The sequence below is a fragment of the Schistocerca americana genome, chromosome 5 (genome assembly GCF_021461395.2).
Source record: "Schistocerca americana isolate TAMUIC-IGC-003095 chromosome 5, iqSchAmer2.1, whole genome shotgun sequence".
Classification (NCBI taxonomy): domain Eukaryota; kingdom Metazoa; phylum Arthropoda; class Insecta; order Orthoptera; family Acrididae; genus Schistocerca; species Schistocerca americana.
Window position 1 is genome coordinate 649106588 of NC_060123.1, and position 23372 is coordinate 649129959.

At 39.6% G+C, this 23372-nt stretch overlaps 1 protein-coding gene across 1 annotated transcript in view; it reads right to left on the reverse strand.

Moving 5' to 3' along the window:
• The window catches only part of LOC124616610 (meiotic recombination protein SPO11), a 194007-nt gene that overhangs the window by 159704 nt on the left and 10931 nt on the right, over window positions 1-23372 (reverse strand). The window contains exon 2 of the mRNA XM_047144932.1: window positions 3971-4117. Coding sequence (XP_047000888.1) covers window positions 3971-4117 — 147 coding nt within the window. The remainder of the gene's footprint in view (window positions 1-3970; window positions 4118-23372) is intronic.

The following is a 23372-nucleotide window of genomic DNA, read 5'->3' on the forward strand; positions in this document are numbered from 1 at the left end:
CTCGTAAACTGACATACGGCCGGGAGAGCGGTGTGCTGACCACCTGCTCCTCCGTATCCGCATCCAGTGACGCCTGTGGGCTAAGGATGACACGGTGGCTGGTCGGTACCGTTGGGCCTTCATGGCCTGTACGGACAGAGATTAGTTTTATGGAAGTGACACGCGGACGTTTATCAGTGCACACTTCCGAAATGTGGTGCCAAAAAAGAACGCTGAAGATTAATGGGTAGGTCGGGTAACTAATTAGGAGCTACTGCACCGAATTAGGGATAAAAGAAATTTATGGCACAACCTGACAAAAAGAAGGGATAGGTTGAGACGATACATCCTGAGCAGTTCAGAAATAGCCACCATGTTAACAGAGAGACGTTTGCGTGTGAAAAAACTGGTGGCAGAGCAAGGCTTGGCCACTGTAAAGAGATTTACGCCGATGCAGGTTGTGGTAGTTTGCAAAAAAAAAAGTGAAGCACCCTAAACGAGAGTGTGGTATCCGTGGTTAGCGCCTTTCGAGCCAACCATCAACCATTTATAGTTGGGATCATGCCTATGTCAATGGTACTCCATTAGGAAATACAATGTACTCTTCTTTGAGGTACATAAATATTTCTGTTGGTGTTAAACTCTCATTCTCACATCAGGATGATCTGTATTCATTCAGAATCTGTTTTTAGTTGTGTGTGTGTGTGTGTGTATTAAATCGGGGACCTAGAAGCGACGGAGAGGCTTCGACCCGCCGTAGCTCTCAGTGGTTGACAACCCCACAACAGGCCACAGCAGTCCAAGCACCTCACCACCGCCCCACACTGAACCCAGGGTTATTGTGCGGTACGGCCCCAGTGCCCCCCCCCCCCCCGCCCCCCTCCCCGGGAACGTCTCATACCAGACGAGTGTATCTCCAAATGTTTATGTGGTAGAGTAATGAGGTGTGCGCGTACATGGAGACAATGTTCGCGCAGCAGTCGCCGACATAGTGTAACTACATCTACATCCACGTGATTACTCTTCTATTCACAATAAAGTACTTGGCAGAGGGTTCAATGAACCACCTTCATGCTGTCTCTCTACCGTTCCACTCTCGAACGGCACGCGGGAAAAACAAGAACTTAAACTTTTCTGTGCGAGCCCTGATTTCTCTTATTTTATCGTGATGATCAGTTTTCCCTATGTAGGTGGGTGCCAACAGAATGTTTTCGCAATCGGAGGAGAAAACTGGTGATTGAAATTTCATGAGAAGATCCCGTCGCAACGAAAAATGCCTTTGCTTTAATGATTGCCAATCCAATTCACGTATCACGTCTGTGGCACTATCTCCCCTATTTCGCGATAATACAAAATGAGATGCCCTTATTTGGACTATTTCGATGTCATCCGTCAGTCCCACCTGATGCGGATCCCACACCGCACAGCAGTACTCCGGATAGGGCCGAAAAGCGTAGTGTAAACAGTCTCTTTGGTAGACCTGTTGCACCTTCTAAGTGTTCTTTAAATGAATCGCAGTCTTTGGTTTGCTCTACCCACAATATTATCTATGCGATCGTTCCAATTTAGGTTATTTGTAATTGTAGCCCCTAAGTATTTAGTGGAATTTGCAGCCCTCAGATTTGTGTGACTTATCGCGTAATCGAAATTTAGCTGATTTCTTTTAGTACTCATGTGAATAACTTCACAATTTTCTTTATTCAGGGTCAATTGCCACTTTTCGCACCATACAGATATCTTATCTAAATCATTTTGCAAGTCGTTTTGATCATCTGATGACTTTACAACACGGTAAATGACAGCATCATCTGCAAGCAATCTAAGACTGCTACTCAGATTGTCTCCTATGTCGTTAATATAGATTAGGAACAATAGAGGGCCTATAACACTTCCTTGGGGAACGCCGGATGTTGCTTCTGTTTTACTCGATGACTTTCTGTCTGTTACTATGAACTGTGACCTTTCTGACAGGAGAGAGGAATAAGGAGAACCAACCCGCATTCGTCGAGGTACATGAAAAACCGCCTTAAAAACCCTCCACAGACTGGTCAGCACACCGGACATCGACACTAATCCGCCGGGCGGATTCGTGCCGGGATCGGCACGCCTTCCCACTCGGAAAGCAGCGCGTTAGACCGCGCGGGTAGCCGGGCGGGCTGTTTTCAGTATTGGGTAATAAATTTATATTGTTCTTTTGGCAATAAGGGCACATTTCTCCATCGTAGTTTGCACCACCCAGAATGGAATATACCAGAGAGGATGAAACAAAATGAAATTTCACAGGTTGAGAGGGTGTGCGATTTTATTTTAGTGATTGCAAAATCGAGTCAGTTTACAAAAAACAAAAACTTGGCAGTATGAATCCACATATAAGTAAGATGGTGCGCCCCCTCTGGCCTGGATGCATGTACTGCTTCAGATGAAAAGCGAGTCTTAAAGACATTGTGTCCTCTCCTAAGGCAAGATGGCCCACAACTGTTGTAACTGGACCTTGATATCCCGGGTACTGGCACTGAGACGGAATGGAATTCCGAACTGGTCCTACACATGTTCTGTCAGGGACAGATCTAGGAATCTTGCTGGCCATGAGAGTAACTCAACACCATGGAGACACTCTGAGCATTGCACTGCTGAAAAATGGCACCACGATACTGTTTAAGTAAACACAATTTCCTTGAAATGCCATTGTGTCATGGGAGTTTCCACAAACACTACTAGCTATGATCTGAAGTCATATGCAATGGGATCCCTACACCATGATGCCAGAAGCAACACTGCTCTACCTCACCAAAAACAGGGAGAATGGGAGTGACCTCTCACCAAGTCGCCGTCACACTTGCCAACAATGGTCATTCATGGCATTTTAGAACAGCGATTCACTGGTGAACACAATGCGACGCAGTTCATCAGCAGTCCATGCTTCCCAGTCATGACACCACTCCAAACGCAACCGTTTCTGTCGTATTAACAGCAGAAAACACCTGGAGGGTTATTCCCTGGCCCAGCTGCTGCTAATCTCCAACCAATGGTGTAGGACGACACAAAATGTTGCCAGGGGTACACTAACTGGTATCGGATGGCAGACACACGTGTGAAGGGATTATAGTGTGCTTGGTACACGATAAGGCAACCCTTCCTTGTGATGGTCAGACGTGGTCGACCAGAACCTTGACGATGAGTATGCCTGTGCTCACGTTCCCATACAGTCCAACATCGGACCACTGTCACATCAGAATGCCTCACAAATCTGAAATTTCCACGATTCGACCAGCCGGATACATGGAGACCCACCATGACCTCACTTTCAAAAGTGTCAGGTGCTGATAACACAGTCTCAGACGAGAACGCCTTCTGATGCTGTGCACGCCCCTTATATACCCTACCAGGCCTGGTATCAGTTCTAAAAACGAACAACACTAACTCACTTTGGTGTCCGTTCTACTTGTCACGGAGAATTGCAGCTCTGGTCATTTATATAACCTCGGATGATGCGTACGTGTACGAAATTGCATTAACATCCGACCACGTCTTCTGGATGTCTAGCTTTTTTGTAGACTACCTACAAAACATTAAGTTTTACGTATATTGCTGCTGCCTCTAGATTTCTCGGCTTCTGGTGGTACAGCACGTGACTTGCAACACAAAAGAGGATGAAAGAATGTGATGAAGAACTGAAAGACTACAGAGTAAGCACTATTACTGTAAACTGGAGTAGAGAAAATCAGTAACTGGCCGAGGTGAAAATAGAGCGGAATTCCTTGATAGCAGCCTCTAACAGTTGCAGTCGGTTTTGGACTTCTTGCAAGTTACTAACACAGATATCATATGTAAGTTTTTGTGTGGAATTGCATTATTAAAGAAAATCAAATACCCCTGCAAGGAAAAATGAGAGTATTGGTACGTCTTCAGGTGCCATAGCAAAAAACAAACAATTTGGCAGGTAGATGTCAGTTATCATTATAGCAATGTGTTGCCAGTGTAGGCCTGGTACCTTCGTGTGATGGTGGACCGAGTGGCCAGCAATTTGTAGGCGCGTGCCAACGTGGAGACCAGCAACGCCATGCGTGGTCGTGACCGTGGTGCCGACCAGCGGATCTCTCTGGTACTACACTGCGCGCGAGGCTTCATTCGCAGTGCCCTGGACAACAAAACGACCGACATTTGTGAAAAAGTCTGACATTCTGGAAAAAAAGAAAATTGTTTATAATGTGCCTACATTCGAAACAGTAGAAACAATACCACTTCAGCTCCTGCAAGTGATGTTTCCTTAGCGTAAAAGGAAGAACGTAAAACAATGTCTGCTGGATGACTATGGTGACGCTGTTATCATAGCTGACAGTTAGAAACCATTAACTGCGAGTATTAACGTGTGTTAAACACCTATATTTCACGTTTCAAGAGTTGTTGAGTAATACTAAGAAAGATCTTGAAATGAAAATCTAATTCCTGCAATAAGCGGTGTGGATACGTATTTTGTGGTGCAAATTACATAATGTTGATGTGAGCTACTTCCACTAATGGTTAATTAATGAGGTTACACAGCTAATTACGTCACGCCCACCCCAAGTCCCCCCCAGAGAAACTCAGATTTCTGCGGGGGCAGGAGAGCATGGCGTAAGTTAAGACAGCGAAAAGACCACCGCCCACCTGGGTAATAGTGGCAGGTAGGTTATGGGTTCAAGAAATATCAGCACTTCCATTCATTATTCGAAATTCCCTCACAGGCGGTGGGCTCGTCCTTCAGAGACATTTCCACGTTTCGTTCACTTGTCCTGACACTCTGGATTCATGACTCAGTGAGGTCATTTTTCTATAATCTTGACATTTTTTTATTTTCCACTATTTTGGCATTCTGAGAATATTGCAAAGGCAGTAGTTGCAGCAACAACAGTCGATGATTGACTGATCTGACTATATATCACCATCCAACAAGGCCTTGCTGTACTGAGCACTTTTCGGTGGACGATGGTTCAAATACGCGTCCAGTCATCCACAGAGTTCGGTTTTTCGGGATTTTCCTAAATCGCTCCAGCACATGATTCTCTTTAAAAGGCCCAGGTAGTTTCATTCCCCAACCTTCAGAATTGTGCTTTGTCTCTAATGGCTTCGATGTTGACCAGATCCGCAGGTAAAGTAGCCCTCCTTCCCATTCCCATCTCTCGGCGGGCACTACTCAGGAGGATAAGAGGATTTCGTCATCAGGAATAATAAAACTGGCATTCTACAGGTCGGAGAGCGGGATGTTGGATCCCTTAATCTTGTAAGTGGGTTAGAGAATTCAAAAAGTAATATGGATAGGCTGAAGTTAGAAGCAATGGGAATTAGTCACGTTCGGTGGCTGGATGAACAAGACTTCTGGTTGAGTGAATACAGGGTTATAAATACAAAATCAAATGGGTGAAATTGAGGAGCATGTCTAATAATGAATAAGAAACTACGAATGCTGGTAAGCTACTAAGAACAGCACAGCGAACGCATTCTCGTAGCCAGGACATACAATAAGACAACACCCGATGTAGTAATTCAGCTTAGGGGCTGTTTCACCACGAATCTCACTACTTTCGCAATACAGTTATTCTGTTAGTTCGCTACAGGATTAACGATTCTGTTACATTAGACACATTGAGTAAACGCTGAAAAACGTGTGTTTCATGTACTACAGGAATATATGACAGCAGTGGAAGAGTCTTCTGGTAGTGTTTCGCTGACAAGGAAATGGCAGATCAACTCGCGGCCGACCTAACAGCCATACACTGCGAGAGGATGTCTCCAACCACATCAGGACACCATTGTCCATTATTATCAAATAAAAATAATTATGAATATGTATCATGTTACTAAAACATTGCAGCACTTCATAGCCGGCCAGGCTTTTGCGTGCATGGTGACTAACTTAAGAATTTTATTACATGACTATGAAATGTGCAATAAATCAGTTAGGAAAGTTGAAGGAAAACTAATTTCGCTGGTGTGGTGCTTTATTCTGAAATCGCCAAAATGAAGGTGTTTTGAAAATTGTCTGCTGGAGAGACACCTCAATGATTTGATATTATCGATTTAAAACTAGAAAGCAATTATAACGTAATAACGAAGCTTTCCACAGTTATCTTTTGTCTTTAAATATTATGACTGAGCGAATTTAACAGAGATTATTTTGATATTTTGAAAGGACAGTGACATGACATTATACATCAGCGAAATGACATTAATTAACCATCCAGAAACCGATGAAGTGAGCACAAACTTGAAATAACAAATTGAATTTACTGAAAATATCTGTTTTGGAACTCACAGATTATTGCACGATGCGATGCAGCAGTTACATGTTATCTCCAGTTTACACGGCAACGCAATCAACTGCGTTACAAGTGCGCAGCATTTTAAGTGTTCATTTAAGGCTTCATTAACGTAAAGAGAAAGAGATGTTGTGCCCATACGTCAATGGAAACAATTAAGCACTTCGGATTAGAGTGAAGTGCAATCCTAAGTGGAATAGCAATTTCGATCGTAAAACGACGGTACCTCATATTACATCCGACAGTGTATAGCCATTATGCTACTGTCCCACATCAGGAGAGTCGTAACACTGCACCAGCACAGTAGTATAAGTTTATATGCCAACAAGCTCTGCTGATGATGAGGGGGCTGAAAGGATGAATGATGAGATAAAAGAAATTATTCAGATAGTTAAGGGAGGGACAAATATAACTGGAATTCGATAGTAGGAAAACGAAAGCTAGGAAAAACGGTAGGAAAAAATCGACTGAAAGGGCAATATATGAAAGAGAAATACACCAGGTAGAATTTTGCAAGCAGTATTATTTACTCATCACTAACACTTGGTTTAAGAATCAAGAAGAAAGCTGTATACGTGGAATAGACTAGGGGTGGATGTGAACTATGATAATAATTTATTGCTTATTAGCCTTTTCCCCACAGTTTCACCCGCATATGCGTTCGGCACATATATTGAAGACACCTCCTCCTCCCCCCTCCCCCCCCTTCTGTGTCTTCCTCTTCCTCCCTCTGTATGTTTACCTCATCCTCCCACCTCTATTTGTCTATGTCCTCTTCCCCACTCTCTTTTTCTTCATCTCCTCCTCCATGTCTCTCTGTCCATTTTCTTCACCCCCTTTCTCTGACCACATCCTCCTCCCCTTCGCTTTTTCCATCTCCAACTCCCCCTCTTCCTTTTTCACCCGCCGATTACCTCCCTACACCTTCCGCCTTCCTTATGCATATCCTCCTCCTCACCGCTCTCTGTCCATTCCTTTCTCCTCCATGCTCTGTCCATCCCCTTCTCTATTCATCTCAACTTGTGCCCAACCACTCTCATCTGCACATGTAGCCCCTGCAATAAAGTTCAATACTCCCACAACATACCTGCCACAAAGTGCATGCTACACATCATGGACTTGAAACTCATTTAATTGCCCCTGACATAGAGGCCAGAACGCAAAGCAGGTCGATACTTCTCCAACACATCTGTCACGAAGGGCAGCCTACATGTCAGGGCCTGGAAAACCATTTCTTGCCTTGGACATGTAACTGTCCTATGATTTGGCAGACCGATACTCTTCCCACACGAGATGCCTGTTGTGCAGTGCAGCCTATATTCTAGGGCCAGAGAAAACACGTTTTTGCCAGTATCTCTGCAACTACTGGAAATAGGAGGTTATAAACCCCATAGTGCTCACACTTGTGAGGCCTGCTGATTCTGAGCCAAATTTTGTTGAAATCGACTCACAGGTCTGGGAGCATATCCCAGGAGTACAAATGTATACTCTGCTTTATGCATATAAGAGACAGATGAACTGTAGATTAAAACAGAGGAATTTGCAAAGGAAACAAAGGCAGTAGAAGATGGATGTGTGGTTTGAGATGAAATACTGAAGACAGCATAAGAACAAATAGTTAAAAATACAAGGACTAGTAGAAATCCATTGATATCACAGCGTATATTGAATTTAATTGACGAAAAGAGAAAATAAAAAAAAAAACAATAAATGAAGGAGGCAGAAGGGAATACAGATGTCTACAAAATTATATTGACAGTAAATGGAAAATGTCTAAGTAGGAATGGTTAAAGTACAAATATATGAATGCAGAAGCACATATCACCAGTGAAAAGATACTGTCTACAGGAAAATTAAAGAGGTCTTTGGAGAAAAGAGAAGCAGCTGTATGAATAACAAGAGATCAGATGGAAAACCAGTACTAAACAAAGAAGGGAAATCTGAGATATGGGAGGAATATATGTATTGGAGCTATACAAGGGAAACGACTTGAAGACAATTGTAGAATTCGTGACCAATTCCAAAAATGCAAGACTAAATAAACAACTTCTGCATTCCAGCGAAGCATAAATGTTTACTCTTGAGAGAAATAAGATCCTTTAACCTAAGTTGCAATAGTTCTGATACATTATGTAACTTGGCATTTTATGTAACTTGGCATTCGTTAGTGACTAATGTAACTAGTAAGGACGAAGGATTCACTAGTGGAATGAAGACATTCCTCAGCATAGTTCCTGAAGTAGGACGTGTCAGGGTAGTTGATGTGAAAAAGTTATAATTTAGTACATGAAACAGTGTGCCTGTTGTATACTCAAAATTAAGTGCTGAACAATTCTTCCATGCCGTCTTCACTAGTGCTAGAGAGTCTGTAGCGGAATTCTGAATGTAATCCAGATGAATAGCCATTGGCAGTAGTCCAGTGTGATCAGTTGACATTACACAGCAAGCATAGTCTACAATGAATGCGCCTGCTACTTGCTGCATGCTGGCTTTATAGCTTGTAGGAGCATGGCCAAGTTATCATGTGATAATGCTTATAAACAGGCCCTCTCTTAGCACCACTTATGTTGTGAAAGGAAAACTCCCTTCTTAGCTTCCTTGGCCCACATTATATCACTGATTGAAACAGCTCATGTCTGGAACTGTGTACGATGCCATCGGCACCTGCAGTGCCTGGACAGGGGCCTAGGGGCAGATGTCTTCAGTGGCTCAATCACCTGAGGTTTCTCTCATGCCCATTCGGGTTACAGGATTGTCAAAGAAAACTGCTGGGGAAAAACTTGGCCCCGGGAACTAGGGGGGAAGGAGATCAATTTTTCATCACTGAAAAAGTATATTATAAACGTAAAACTGGCTGATTCCATGTCATAAAAAGAAGTTGCAATTATGACCCGTGGAACATGTAAGTGTTTTAACTATAATGAAGTACTATGAATGCTGAGTCATGGAACATGAAAAAATATTCTCTGGCACTACACTTCCTACCTCTAATGTTGCACAAGCATGTACAACCTATGTATCAATTATTTCCAGCTACTGTATTAAATGTATATCAATACACAGGACAGGCGAAGTTGCAGACAGGCACTATGAAAAGGAATGCTAGAAATATTCACATTTCAGACTAAAGCCTACATCAGAAGTAGCAAATGTGTAGGAATGAAGGACATAGTCCAAAAGCTGAATATTTCTAGAATTCCTTTCCATTGTGCTTGTCTGCAGCTCAACATCTCCTGTATGTAGTGAGTAATAATATATCCCTTCCATATTTTTGTTATTCCATCCTGGACTAAATTTATGTTACCAGAAATTTCTGTCAAGGACTAAACATGATTTCAAATGAGTGTAATACATCTTTTTTTAAATTGGTCTTTTTTCATAACTATACAGCTGCACTATTAATTGCAGTCAGTTTTGACTGTAAGAAATCTAGTGTCTGCAAAAAGACTCCTGAAAGCTATTCCATTGTTGAATGTACATAATATTCAATATTTTAACTATAAAATATATTTACTATCATCAGTGACTGATAAAATGCAAAATATGCTAGCACTGGGAGAAGCTTCTGCTACTGTAACAAAGCATGCTTAATTAAGTCTCCTAATTATCTGTCAAAGTTTTAGATATGTAGTTTCACACGGAATGTAACACAAACAGACTGAGATGAATATTTTTGTTAATGTATCAATGTATTCATTTCAGTACATATTTCTATATCCAGAGTGGACCAGAAGGAACTGTCAGTATTTCAGATGGTGAAACAAATGATCACTGGAAGCAAAAAGGTTTACATAGATGTACGCTCTTCCCTGGATGGTTTCCGAGACAGAACACATTTCATGTAGATCAGTTTTTTTCACTTTATTTACATATTTATTTATTGTTCAGCTAATTCAACCTATACTAGATGTAGCCTCTTTAATACAAAGCTAATAAATATAATTTTAATCACTGTTTCCATGCCACTGTCTCCTCCTGTCCTTTGCCAGTCGAGACTTGACTTTTTCAGTTCTTTATCCCCACTGTCAGGTGGTCTCTGTCTTTCTCTGTAACTCCACTTTAAACTGCCGTTATCCATCTTCTGTCATTTTTTCATGTGAATGTCCTTCCTATTTGCCTTTTCCACAACATCCCAAACTCCTGTTATTGCTCTTATTGTTCACTACCTTTCCAATCCTTCTTAGTAAGACTTAGCAGTGAACTTTCTATAGCTCTCTGAGCTGTTCAGAGTTTTCATTTGAAAAATTCATTAAAATCAACGTTTCACAGCCATATGTTAGTTTGAAAAGAGCACATGGTTTTAAAACAACCTTTTTCAAGTTTATTGGCATATTATATGCGAAAATGGTCGCATTTCTTCTGTAAGCCCTCCAGCCTAGCTTGATTTAGTGGAAAATTTAAGGTTTTAAGTCTCCTTGAGTAATAATTAATTGTCCCAGATGAACATATTAATTAACATTTTAGACAGTTGTTGTTCAGTATTATTTGTCTTGCTGCTACCCACTTGTGTGTAATATTTACTTTGCGCAGATTTATCTTGAAACCTACTTTTTGGCAACTATCTGATAAATTCTATATAGAGGATCAAAATTATATCATATTGATGGCCAGGACTACTGTATTGTCTGCAAATCTCAAGTTAATGAAGCTTTTCCCAGTTATTCTAATTCTCATTTCTTGCCAAATAATTTTGGACATTGTTGTCTCAAGGACTGCTATAAACAGTTTCTGGGACATAGGGTCATCCTACTTTACTCCCCACCCAATGGAAAAATTCTCTCATATGTTGTACTATGCTAACAAAAGCCATACAGCTTTCAGAGATGTTACATAATATGTTTATGTACCTTGTTTCCACACCTAGTTGAAACATTGCCTCTATAACCGCAGTGTGGCTGACAGAATCAAAAGCCTTTTCAAAATATATAAAAGTTATGCAAAGTGGCATTTCATATTCATTGGCTCAATTAATTGCTTTAGCTGTAACCACTGTGGACTCAAGCTTGTTCTATGGATTGTACGTTTTCTGCAACAGCACTGATGTCTTTTGTCAAGTGTGTAGTGAAAACTTTGTAGATAACGGGGAGTACCGTACTTCCATTTTTGTGTAGAGAAATTTGCTTTGCTTTGTGAGGTGAAGGTGTAGCCTCTTTGTATACAAGCAATACAGATTTTAGCCAGATTTTTTTCGATTTTTTGCCAGTAAGCTTAAGTATTTCAATTGTCAGATCGTCATGACCTCTACATTATCATTCTGCTTTTCATGTATTGCTGTCTTATTTCTTTTGGGAGAGTTTCTGAAACTAAGCCATTTTGATTTTCATTAATTGTTCTCAGTAGTTTATGAATTCTTTCATATTCTTGGCTGTAGAAATTCCTTATATGCTCTAGAATTTCTTCCTTATGTTATTTGATCTTTAGCACTATCAATTTTTATCATTTCTTTTTTTACCAATTTTAATTTTTTGCTCGGCTTACTTTCAGGTTCTTTTATTCTCTAGTGCATAATTTTTATTTTTCCCACTTTCCCTATTGGCTCCAAAAATCTGTGCTCATGAGAATCTTAGTTGAGATGAATGCATTCTAATTAACTAACAGTGGACTATTGCAACTTTATAATTGCAGGTGGCTGAGGAAGCATTAGGTAACTTTTTCACAATATCAGTCAAATTGGCATATTGTCATTAACACAGAATATGCAGATATGGTATATGTTTACAAGTTCAATGAAAACTATGCTCCTGTTGCTGTTAAGAAATACAGATGGCACATTTAAAGGAACAAATTTTGGATCATCCCATTTTTCTGGAGTTTTTAAAAAGTTGCCTGAATGCAGTAGTGTGCATATTTTATGCAAGTATTTCAACAAAAGAAACAGGAATAGCAACACATTGCTAGCAATATTCAGTGTGGACCTACAACTGGCAGGCAACATCTTTATGGGAATCTCAATATCCTAATAATTAGCATATGATTCAACAAAAACAAATTTCCAAGTCTGTTTCTCCATCAAAACTATAATAGTATGAGTACAGATACTATTTATTTGGATAAACAAACAACTGGAAATCAGCACTTGTATATCACTGCGTATAAATTAGTTTACCAGCTGTCCTATTTTTAATTGGAAGATGGATGCAATGTATCTGCTGCAGGATTCTAGGATGGGTCACACATGCATTTTGAAAGCAATCTCCTTTGTATGTTGAATGCATTTTCCCATCATCCTACTGATGAACAGATGTCTGCCATCTGCTTTCTCTTCAATGGAGCCTATGTTATCATTACAGTTGATATCCATACAAACAGTTACACTCAAATGCTTGAATTGATGGATTTCAACTGTGAATCACTGATATTTAGTTATAAGATACTATGTTTTTGTGTTTTGTGGAGTGCAAAATGTTATGTTACTTAACATTTAAAGCAAGGTGACAATCTTTCAGCCATTATGAAATGTTATAAAGGTATGAATGAATATTTGCTAAGCATTTTCAGATAATACTTCATTGCAGACAACTGCATCATCTGCAGTCTGTGATTACTTTCAACCCTTCTGCTAGGTCATGAAGGTACAAGATGAACAGCAGTTTTATAGATGTGTGTTTCCTTCCTTGCTTTAGAGTTCAGTCCAAGGACTGGTTAACAGGAGTCTAATTACAGTGACTGGCAACAGATCTCCAGTCTTCAAATCCTTCTATCTTCTTCTTTTTTCTACATGAGAGTTGCAACTGGCATCTTTTATAGTGCGATATATGTCTTTGAGCTAGACTTCTGCTAGTTATTTTTCCACTGACATATTCCTCTGTTACTGTTTTTAGGAATCCCTCATGTATAAACAGACAACCAACATTCTGAACTGTTCATTTTACAGTATATTGTTGTTATGGTCTTCAGTCCAAAGACAGGTTTGATGCTAAGCTCCATACTAGTCTATCCAATGCATGCCTCTTACTCTCAATATATTGACTACAACATACATCCATTTCAACCTTCTTTCTGTAGTCAAGAAAAGAACTGGTCTCCATCTAAAATGTCCTTTCTGCCCCCCCCCCCCCCCCCCAACCAACACATTCACGTCCTTTCATTATCAAACTGACAATTGCCTCAGGATATCTCTCATTAACCAACATGGTCAGGTTCTGCCATAAGTTTCTTTCCTCCTAAGTTTGATTCAGTATCTCTTCATTAGTTAGGTGATCTATTCATATAATCTTCAGCATTCTTCAGTGGCATAATGTTTCAAAAGCTTGTATTTTCTTATTGCTGGAACTGTTTATCATTTATGTTTGACACCTGCAAAAGCTACACTCTACACAAATACATTCAGAAAAGATTTCCTGACACTTATATTTATATTCAAAGGTTACACTCTTCCAAACATATACTTTGAAATACTTTCCTGGTTTATTGGCTGTTACTTTTGAGGTTAATATCTTCTTCTTTTACTGAAAGCACTTTTTAGTTGGGCAGTTATGCTTCTTACTTCTTCTCTGCTTCTTCAATGTATAGAGATCATGCTTCTTAAATAAAGTCTACTTGTTACAGTAGTGTGTCACATGCAAGAAGAAGTCAAGCTTTGGCTTGCTCTCCTTTGCCCCAAATTATTGCCTTTGTTTCAGATTCTTTTATTTTCATGTTATACTTTTTTCCCATGGCTTTAACTATTTCCTTTAACCTATGGCTTCAAGGTCTTCTTTGCTTCCTTTACCATTTTTTACAGAATCTACCTCTAACTGTTCTCTAATTTTTTTGAGTGCCTCCTCTAAGTATATATTAAAAATTATTGCTGACAGTGCACATACAAGTTTCTGAATCAGTGTTTCTTCTAGTACTGAGTGTGCTGCAATAATAGTTGTCTCATTTTTGTAAAATTTTCATATTGGTGTCTGTGGTCTATTGCTACTTTCTTCAATACCTCAAGCTCTTTTTTTGCATTATACATTATCAAATGCTTTTTTATAAATCCACAAAAGCTACCTTTATGTGTTTTCTAAATTCCTTTTCATCTGTTTATTTATAACTGATTTTAAAGCCAATACTACTTCTCTGATCACTGAATTTTTTGGAAGCCACAGCACTGGGGTCCATACCAACCAGGAGTAATAGGAGAGACTGAATAATTATAAATATGTGAATAAAAAATGGTCACTAGTTTGTTTACCACATGGGAGAGTGTCACAGAAATGCTGAAAGAACTGAAGTGGCAATTGCTTGAAGATGGATGCAAATTATTCCATGAAAGCCTATATAGAAAGTTTATAGAACATATTTTAATTCTGACTCTAAGAATTTAATGCTGCCTTCCTATGTGCCACCCCCACTGTGATCATGATGTCAACATTAGACTAATTACAGTGCACACAGAGGCTTTTAAGCAATTGTTCTTCCTGTACCTCATATGTGACTCGAATGGGGAAAGATCTTAATAACTAGTACAGTGGGGAGTATCCTCTACCATGCACTTCACAGTGGTTTGCAGAGAATACAAGTAGATTTTGATGCTATTCTGAGAGTATGGCTTCGACTTTCTGTTGTATTTGGCTGAGGACATTATTGTTAATGTAGAGGATAAAATTTTTTTTGCAGTGTATAAAGAAAAAGTACGATAATTAACTGATATTCCCTCTTTTTCTACACAGTTTAAAAAAACATTTTATTTAAAGTACAATTTCATTTGGGTGCTGAGAAAAATGTCTGCATTTTATGGCACTGTAAATTACTATTCATTTACTTTATGGGGTTAAGCATTCAGTAGTTTTTTCATTGTTAAGGCATTCGTATTTTAAGGTATTACAAGGTTTATCTCATAATCTGTGGACTGCTTTCACAGGTAACAGATAAGTGCAAGTTGCTGTAGAAGAGAAATGGATTTTACTCTAAATGGCAACACGGAGTATGTTATCAGTAACACTTCTGTTTCTCATTATCCACATTGTAACCTATTACTTCTCGAATATCTTATTCACAGCTTTGAAAGAAAGAATAATTTCTGAAATTTGGTGTTGATGTATGTAAATAATTCCTCAAACAGACAACACATTGTACTTTGAGGCCAATTACAACTTTTATTCCAAAGAGAAGCACAGCTCGACACCTTATTTCCAAATAAATACAGACAAAAAACCAATTTACAAGTTTAGCTGGCATGAGTAATTTACAACATGGTGATATATCTGTGACAATTCTGGCCTCCTAGCATGTGATGCAGCACATGTAATGACAATTTTCACAAAAATGTGGATACTTATTTTCTGCAATCTGTGGATTGCAGATTGTTAGAAGCTAAAGCCATCAAGGCAAATTAACAAAAGATGGTCTTTCTCATTGAATCTTGGTCTTACCTTTAGTGAACGTTACATTACTAAACACAAACTTGCCTTCATTTCTGGCCCAATATCCTGGCAGTTTTCTTAAATATTTAATGCGTACAGTACTTTGGCTCAAATAGGCTCTGAGCACTATGGGACTTAACATCTATGGTCATCAGTCCCCCAGAACATAGAACTACTTAAACCTAACTAACCTAAGGACATCACACAACACCCAGTCATCACGAGGCAGAGAAAATCCCTGACCCCACTGGGAATCGAACCCAGGAACCCGGGTACAGTACTTTATTTTGGATCAAGTCTGATTAACAATGATTTTTGTGCTGTAACAAGTTGATTGTTGATAACAACTTCTGTGTCTTTTATCATTCCTCTGTGTATGGCTGAAACAATCTATCCAGAAGTCACCATAGTTTGTCTCTTTTCTGAAATGCCTAATATATCAATACTCATTTCAAATTTCAAATTTTCTAGTTTGCCGAACTGCAGAGCAGAAGTGACAATCCATTTTGCTATTCTCAGAGTCTGACAATTGAGCTTTATTCTCTCTTAATCTCCACCCCTCTTCCCTTGCTCACTGACAGATCCGAACAAGGGACAATTTTACTTCTGGATAATTTAATCAAAATGTAATTCTTTCTCCCATCCAGTTCTATTAATACTTTGAGTATCCAGTTGGGCCTTTAATGGAGTGGTTTCCCATTGCTTCCTCCATCTTATGCCATTGGTCGTGTGGTGGCTCATCTACCTTTAGGAACAGTTTCCTGCTGCAAAGTCAAAAGAGTGCCCTATCTTCCACTTACTCATCTGCCTTCTAAGATGCCATTGGCATTTGATGAAAAGCCACCTGCCACCTTGGGGAGACATTTAGTCCAAGTATTTATCAACCATTTGTAGAGAAAGTGTTGCTCCCTCTCCACCATTAGGAGTTGATTATGTGTTTTTCCATTATAAATACCATGAGCATGAGGCATTTCATAAGCTCTCTGGTGCTGTTAGAGGGGTGATGTTACTACACAATACTAAAATATGTTAGGAAATACACCCTGTTTTGAACCCCACTGGATGGTCAGATCAACCATTGACTGAGGGTTTTACAACAAAATCACTACATGTTAGTGCATCTAAAAACAAATTGTCAGAGATTGTTGCACTACGTCTTTCAGTGCTCTCAGAGAATTGTACTGTACAAAATAACCTAAAACTGGACAACAAGAACTCTAAGTGCACCCTGTTGGTATTATCTGACAAAAAAAACATCATTAAAGTTTCCACAGATAATGATTCTCCACTTAAGTCTGAATAACCTCCCTAAAACGGTTTCTGGCAGCTTTATGAGGCATCAGATACTTACTGCTGGCAGCGCGTAAACTGTCAGTACTACAGTTTTGTATGTGTCCTGATCCACTTTTATGAAGCAGCACTCCAGACCGGTTTGACCGTACAATGTAGTCTTTCATGGCCAATAATTATACCCTAATGTTTATAAAACAGAAATCATTGAGGATTCAAATAGCTGTTTAACATATTATCCATCAACCTGAATGTCTGGGGCTTAAGACAAATAATACATAGTGACTGTTATCACTTGTATACACTCATGTCAGGTCATTTCACTTAAATGCATTGCAACAAATATATTATCATTGGAGTCCCTTTGTTAAAATATGAAGCAACACAAATGAACACTTTGGGTCAAACAGAATGAACAAGGAAATAATAAGGCAAGAAATAGTATTTTCAGCTACAGCACAACAGGCAGATCAACTAAAAATGACTTTATGTGAAATTAAATTCTTTTATACTTCAGAAGCTCACCCTCGTCATGGGAAAAACCATCGGTTACCTGCCTCTGGCCACTACTTTGTTATTGAGTGCAAGGCTATCCTCAAAGATGCTCCTTCTGAAAAACAACTGTCTATATGCCTTCATATGAGCCCTGATTTCTTTTAAGTTCATGGTCATTACACAAAACATACATTGTTGGCAATAGAATCATTCTGCAGTTAGGTTCAAATGCCCGTTTTCTAAATTTTCTCCACAGTGTTCTTCAAAAAGAACATTGTCTTCCCTCTAGGGATTCCCATCGGAGTTCTCGAAACATCTCCGTAACACTTGTTCCTTAACCAGACCTACCAGTAATACGAGGGTCACTCCAAAAGAAATGCACACTATTTTTTTTTTAAATCCATCTTTTATTCTACATGTTTGAAAGTTTTATAGTGTGTAGGTACATCCTTTAGGAACAACATTTTCATTTCTCCACATAATGTCTATCCATCTCAACTGCCTTACGCCATCTTGGAACCAGTGCCCTACACCTTCTTAGAACCAGTGCCTGTATACCCGCACGGTAAAATTCTGGACCAACCTGTAGGAGACATTGTTTGGCAGCATGCACAAGGGAGTCATCATCTTCAAACCTTGTTCCATGAAGAGAGTCTTTCAGTTTCCCAAAGAGATGATAGTCATATGGAGCCAGGTCAGGACTGTAAGGCGGGTGTTTCAGTGTTGTCCATCCGAGTTTTGTGATTGCTTCCATGGATTTTTGACTGACATGTGGCAGTGCATTGTCGTGCAACAGCAAAACATCCTGCTTTTGCTGATGTGGTCGAACACGACTCAGTCGAGCTTGAAGTTCCTTCAGTGTCATCACATATGCATCAGAATTTATGGTGGTTCCACTTTTCATGATGTCCACAAGCAAGAGTCCTTTGAAATCAAAAAACACTGTAGCCGTAACTTTTCCAGAAGAAGGTGTGGTTTTGAATTTTTTTTTCTTGGGTGAATTTGCATGATGCCACTACATTGATTGGCTCTTCATCTCTGGTGAAAAATGATGGAGCCATGTTTCATAACCTGTCACAATTCTTCCAAGAAATTCATCTCCACCATTATCGTACTGTTCTAAAAGTTTGCTGCATACCGTTTTTCTTGTTTTTTTGTGAGCCACTGTCAACATCCTGGGAACCCACCTGGCACAAACCATTTTTAATGCCAACACTTTCAGTATTCTGCAAACACTTCCTTCCCCTATCACAACATAGCGTGACAATTCGTCCACTGTGATGCGTCTGTCAGCAGTCACCAGTTCGTTAACTCTCTGCATATTGTCTGGAGTGTGTGCAGTACAATGCCTGCCGCTGCGAGGACACTCCTCAATATTGCCGTGCCCGCTTTCATCACTTAACCTGCTTGGCTACCGACTAACTGTACTGCGATCAACAGTAGCATCTGCATACACCTTTTTCAACCTCTTGTGGATGTTTCCCACTGCCTCATTTTCACAGCACAGGAATTCTAAGACAGCACGTTGCTTCTGATGAACGTCAAGTGTAGCAGCCATCTTGAATACATGCTGTGACGGCGCCACTCACAGGAACAGGTTGAACTAAGTTTGAAAACAAGCGGCAAGGATGTATCTACGCACTGTAAAACTTTCACACATGCAGAATGAAAACTGTATTTTTACAAAAATAGTGTGCATTTCTTTCGGAGTGACCCTCGTAGATCTAGCAGCCTGTCTCTGAAACGCTTCGATGTCTTTCTTTAATCTGAGCTAGTGGGTATCCGAAACACTCAAGCAGTACTCGAGAATGGGTCATACTACATATGGCCTCCTTTACAAATGAAACACATTTTCTCATAATTCTGCCAATAAACCACAGTTGACCACTCAACTTCCCCACTACAATCTTTATACGCTCATTTCATTTCGTATTGCTCTGCAGTGTTACACCTAGAAGTTTACTCACCCTGATTGTGTCGAATAGCACACTTTTAATGCTGTATTCGAACATTGCAGGGTTGTTTTTCCTACTCATCTGCATTAAGGTACAGTTTTCTACATTTACGTCTAGCTGCCATTTACCAAACCAACTAGAAATTTTGTCCAAGTCATCTTGTATCCTCCTACAGTCACTCAACAATGACACCTTCCTGTACATCACAGAATCATCAGCAAACAGGTGCAGATTGCTGCCCACCCTGTCCATCAGATCATTTATGTGTACATAGAATAATAGTGTTCCTATCATACTTTCCTGTGGCACTCCTGACAATATGCTCGTATCTGGCCTTTACAAATGTCTGCTTGTGTCTGTATATGTGCGGATGGATATGTGTGTGTGTGCGAGTGTATACCTGTCCTTTTTTCCCCCTAAGGTAAGTCTTTCCGCTCCCGGGATTGGAATGACTCCTTACCCTCTTCCTTAAAACCCACATCCTTTCATCTTTCGCTCTCCTTCCCTCTTTCCTGATGAAGCAACCGTTGGTTGCGAAAGCTTGTGTGTGTGTGTGTGTGTGTGTGTGTGTGTGTGTGTGTGTGTGTGTGTGTGTGAGTGTGTGTGTGTGTGTGTGTGTCTATATATGGAAAAAGTCGAATACAGTATATAACTGCAAATTGTGGCAGGTGAGGTAAGAAATGGGAAGAAAATGCCAACTAAATTCAAAGAAAAGATGGTGACAACCATCTGAAGACATAAATAATGCTGTTTTGGAGAGTTTTAATAGAGCACATGCCAAAGGATTACCAATTAGTGGACCGATGCTACATGAAAAAGAGCTTAAAGTTGTTTCTGATGTTAGAATTCCTAACTTCAATGCAAGCACGGCTCAGTGAACCAATTCTGTGTTTGACACAGTACTGTTTTCCGAGCAGTCTGTGGAGAAAATGGATAAGTTAATCAAGATGTTGTATCCAACTGGGAGTCAAGACTTAGTGTAATTACAAATAGCTGTTGTGTTAGTGAGACTTACAAGATGGATGGAACTGGTCTATTTTTAAAATCCTTTCCAGACAAAACGCTACCTGTGAAGGGCGATCAGTGTAAAGGCAGCAAAACAGTTAATGATCAGTCATTGTGCTAACTTCTGGAGTGAAAAAGAGGAACCACTACTGATACATACAGTAAAATGTCTGCGATGCTTAAAAAACAATGACATTTTCTTGCTTGGTGTCTCTTAGCATGCAAATAAAACTGCATGGATGACATTTCCTGTTCTTGGTCGAATAACTAAAATTTAAAAAAATCTGCATTCAGAAACATAAAATCCTACTTTTTGTAGATAATGCACCATGTCAATGCAGCAAAAAGTTACCAAATGTGGAGCACAATTTTTTCCTGCAAACACAATGTTGTGTGTTCAGCCTATTGACCAAGGAGTGATACAGTTGTTTAAATTAAATTAGTGAAAGAAGCTTCTGCATTCCCTAGTTGCAAAAATAGACACCACCACACCTGTGTATGTCCTAGTTAAGTCTGTGATGGTAGGTGACACTGACAGCTGGAGTAAAAGTGTGTGGAATGAAGCAAAAAATGAAACAATTAGAAAATACTTCATTAATTCTGGTTTTCAGTCTTCACAAAATGTGCATGCTGGAGAAGAAAAAGAAGGTGGTGATGAATCAATAAACATCATTAGTAATCTGTGCAGTGCTGCCAATATAGAATTGGACATTTCTACAGTGAAAGGATAAATTGCATGCTTCAATTGTTGTGATAATTGGGAAGATATCATTGCAAAAATGAACCCAGATCCTCAGTGCAGTGACAACCAAAACAGTGATTTGAACATGATGCAATTCCTGTACAGTTAATCCCATTAGGTGATGCCTTACATAGTATTGCCGGACTCAAGTCCCTTGCTATTGCACTTTCCAAACACAAACTGATGTGCTCACTATCTAAGGTGGAAAAGAGATATGAGCATATGATTGTAAACTAATGTATGAAAAATGTGTGCAGATGCTGATTTTTGCATTTTTATTACAGTTTATTACACTGTAAGAGCTGGATTTTCATTGTAGGAGTTGTTATCATTAATTGTGTTCAAATGATTATGTTCAGTATCACATTTTATCTTGATCACCCTTTAACAAGACCACCCCTTCAGATGACCGCTTTCTCACAAAAATTTAAGTGGTCACCTTAAAGAGGTTTCACTGTAATTATTAATGCAGGAGGCCTTCCTGGGCAACAGAGATAAGTGTGGCCATGTAATCTCCTCCACATTAGATCCAGCAAGGAATAAATCATTTATAATATTATGCACTGATCTCAGGAGCAGTGTGCGATTTGCAGGGGGGGATGGAGGGGATTTCCCCCCCTATGCATCAGACTATCCCCTCCTCTGGTTTTAGTTTATGCATCCCAACCTGGGATGTTTATTTCCCACGCACTGGAGTAAAACTTTACATATAATTTAAATTTGTGGAGCTGAACACTGAAAGTTTTTAATACAGTCTTACTATTAATACTATTAATATGTTTGCTTATTAATTTTGAAAAAGTGTTATGCAGTAGTTAAGCATTTCAAAACATTTAGAACTAAATGACAAGATGATGCACGCCACATTTCCGTAGCATGCCACAATGTTGCAAGACATCGCCTCAGCGTAAACGAGGCTTTAGAGCCAGGTCTGTATTGTATGGTGGATGTGATGTGTTGCGTACGAAACTAAAACCTGCAATCAGATCCACACGTCAAGGACAACTGTGAAGAGGTGTCATCCTGCAGCAAGATAACGCTCGCCCACATTCTGCCAAACGGACAGCCGACGCAATAAAGGAGATTCGAGGTGCTGGAACATCCACTATACAGTCCAGACCTGGCTCCAAGCGGTTTTCACATGTTTGGACCCTTAACGGGAGCAATACAGGGAAGAAGATTTGAAAGTGATGAAGACGTCATTTCTACGGTGCAAAATTGTTTAGAGATGCAACCAAAAAACGTATTTTCTGATGAAATAAAAAAAACTCGTAAAACGTCGGGAAAACTGCATTGAAGTCCAGGAAGGTTACGTAGAAAAATAACGCATGTTTCAGTTTTCTATCATCAGAATAAGTACAGCTTTTCACAAATGTGCCTTTACTTTTTGAATTTCCCTCGTATACCTGTATGTAGATGATTTTGTAAATAAGCTTTACCTATAATGTACTTTTAAAGATATAACAAGGGATCGCTTTTGTCATAGTGCATATGCGTGAATATTGAGTTTCGGCATTAACATCTATTTATAAATAACTGTTTAACCATGGGTAACACCACGGTCCAAGCAAGTAACATATGTAATTATACTAACCCCCTAAGACATCTCCCCCCACTGGTAAAAGCACAAATCGCACACTGCTCAGGAGACAGAGAGGACACGGCATTTCCAGAACTGTTATGGCTGCAATTGGGGCAGCCTTTCACCAGAGTGCAGCACGCTACTCAGCGGGTAGGCTAAACCACGTACAGTGGGTGTGGCTTGTGGCAAGTACTTTTGTAGCCCAATTACCTCACTTTCCATTCATTGCTCATCACATTGCTCACTTAAGCTACCTGCTAGACTGCACTACGGGTAACACTTGATGCATTGCCTCAACTACGTTAGTTTGCATGGCCATCTTCTGGAGCAGCTGTTATATACCAATTGTTACTGTTTTTCCAATTTTCAGCTTACTGTGGTTTTAGAATGTTCTCCCCCAGATACGTTTTGCTTTCATTAGGAAGCAACTTTGTTGGTCATTCTATAAATAATATGTTTCTACATTTTGCCATTTATAAATTAGAAACAATCTTTCTTTACAAATTTGGTGTACAACTTACTTATGGTGTTTATTCTTCTTTTTGTGTGAGAACTTCAATGTCGGCTAACAATGACTGGGAGAAAAAGCAATGGACTCCAGAATACATGAAAAAAGAAATAAATATTTCAAGTAAACTGTATGCCAAATTTGTAAAGAAAAACTGTTTTTAATCTATAAATAGCAAGATGCAG